This window comes from Dasypus novemcinctus, chromosome 30 (genome assembly GCF_030445035.2).
Source record: "Dasypus novemcinctus isolate mDasNov1 chromosome 30, mDasNov1.1.hap2, whole genome shotgun sequence".
NCBI lineage: Eukaryota > Metazoa > Chordata > Mammalia > Cingulata > Dasypodidae > Dasypus > Dasypus novemcinctus.
Window position 1 is genome coordinate 31,859,704 of NC_080702.1, and position 2,084 is coordinate 31,861,787.

Consider the following 2,084-nt stretch of genomic DNA (forward strand, 5'->3'; position numbering starts at 1 on the left):
ATATTTTTTAATGTAACATTAAGTGTGATCTAGGTTTCTTTTTTAAAAAAGATCAGTTTGGAAAGAAACCGCATCTTTATAATACAGTGTTTATTTTACTTAAACCAGATTACCTCTAATCATTTAATTAATTACTTTCATCTTTTTATTGTACTAAATTATATAGAAATTAATATTTCCCTTTTTATTCATTTTCAAGTTTTCAATTTTGTAATATCAATTATATTCAGAATATTGTGCAAACATCACTAATATCCATTACCCCAAGGTTTTCTTCACAAGGTAGAAAATGAGCATTCAAAATATTTACTGATTATAATCAATTCTAAAAGAATTTTTAATGTAAAGTATTGACGTGAGAAGATGTTCACAATTATGGACAAGGATAGCAAGTTAGAAATAGAATTAAGGAGATGAATGAGTATTTGTTTTCCCTGGTATATTCACGTAAAGGGTTCTACATATTATCTCTCTTTCTTTCTATCATTTTATCTATCAATCTATCTATATATCTAATAAAAAATCATTAACTTAATGAGTTTGCAAACTTTGGAAGTTATGATAATTTGCTGCTTCCTGCTTGTGGCTAAATCTGCATTTCTCTGCTCTCTTTTCCAGTAGTATCATCAGCTACATGGAACCAGAAAACCAAACTCATGTTTCAGAATTTATCCTCCTGGGTCTCTCAGAAGATACTGAAGTGCAGCCATTTCTCTTTGGACTGTTCCTGATCATATACATGGTCACCTTCATTGGTAACTTGCTCATCATCCTGGCCATCATCTCAGACTCCCACCTCCACACTCCCATGTACTTCTTCCTCTCTAACTTGTCTTTTACAGATATCTGTTTCACCTCCACCACTGTCCCAAAGATGCTGCTGAACTTACAGACAGAAAGTAAAATTATAACTTATGAAACCTGCATCATCCAGATGTATTTTTTCATGCTTTTTGGACAATTGGATAGCTTCCTCTTGACTGTGATGGCCTATGACCGCTATGTGGCCATCTGTCACCCTCTGCAATACACAGTCATCATGAACCCCCAGCTCGGTGGCCTCCTGCTGCTGGCATGCTGGTTATTGAGTGTTTTAGTCTCTCTTTTACATGGCTTAATGGTTTTGAGGTTGTCTTTTTGTACAGTGTTGGAAATCCCCCATTTTTTCTGTGAAATTAATCAGGTTATCCAACTTGCTTGTTCTGACACCTTCCTCGATGAATTAGTGCTGTATTTTGCATTTGGACTTCTGGGAATTATTCCACTCACTGGAATCCTTTTCTCTTACTCTAAAATTATATCCTCGATTTTGAGAATTTCAACAGCTGGGGGAAAGCATAAAGCTTTTTCTACTTGTGGGTCTCACCTCTCAGTAATGTCCTTGTTTTATGGTACAGGTCTTGCAGTGTATCTTAGTTCTGCTGCTACTCAGAACCCAAGGGCAAGTGCAATAGCCTCAGTGATGTACACGGTGGTCACTCCCATGATGAACCCCTTTATCTACAGTCTTAGAAACAAGGACATAAAGCTTGCCTTTAAAAAAGTTGACAAACAATCTTCCTATAAAAGAATCATTTGTCTCAAATTTAGAAAAATGCCCCTGATTAACAGAGTTGAAAACTGAGAGATCAAAATTTAGATACTCTCATAAGTGTATAGAAAAAATGTTACTTGCCAAATTTTCAGCATTCTACTTCTTTAAATTTTATTTACCAAATCCACCTCTTTCTTCCATATTTTATTTTGTATCAAATAGTGTCTCTTATAGTATTCTCTAGAATCAGTATTAAAGTCAGAAACAGTTGCCTGAATTTTCAGAAGCAAAATAGTTAATAGATGTAATTTGGTATTTATAAAATTGTCAGAGATACCAGAAGGATAAAGGTATACTGCAGTTGCTGCCAGGACAAAGCAACCACTTTTTTAAAAAGTATCAAAATCGTTTTTGTAGATACATATTGACAAACTTACAATTCATTCAATTTCTACAATCAACTGTATTTGCTATAATCACATAATTGCGCATTTACCACTTTTATCATTATTAGAGCATTTTCATTATTTAAATAATTCTAATAAAAAAC

The 2,084-nt window shown here is 33.7% G+C and overlaps 1 protein-coding gene across 1 annotated transcript; it reads left to right on the top strand.

The window, feature by feature from the left end:
- Positions 1–634: 634 nt before the first annotated feature.
- Positions 635–1,624, top strand: LOC105744606 (olfactory receptor 7A17-like). The gene has a single exon (XM_012519237.2). The coding sequence runs from the start codon at positions 635–637 to the stop codon at positions 1,622–1,624; it is 990 nt and encodes a 329-aa protein (XP_012374691.2).
- The last annotated feature ends 460 nt before the right edge of the window (positions 1,625–2,084 follow it).

Bases quoted from the DNA above. Each gene is read 5' to 3' on its own strand.
- LOC105744606 (XM_012519237.2), top strand. From the start codon at position 635: ATGGAACCAGAAAACCAAACTCATGTTTCAGAATTTATCCTCCTGGGT.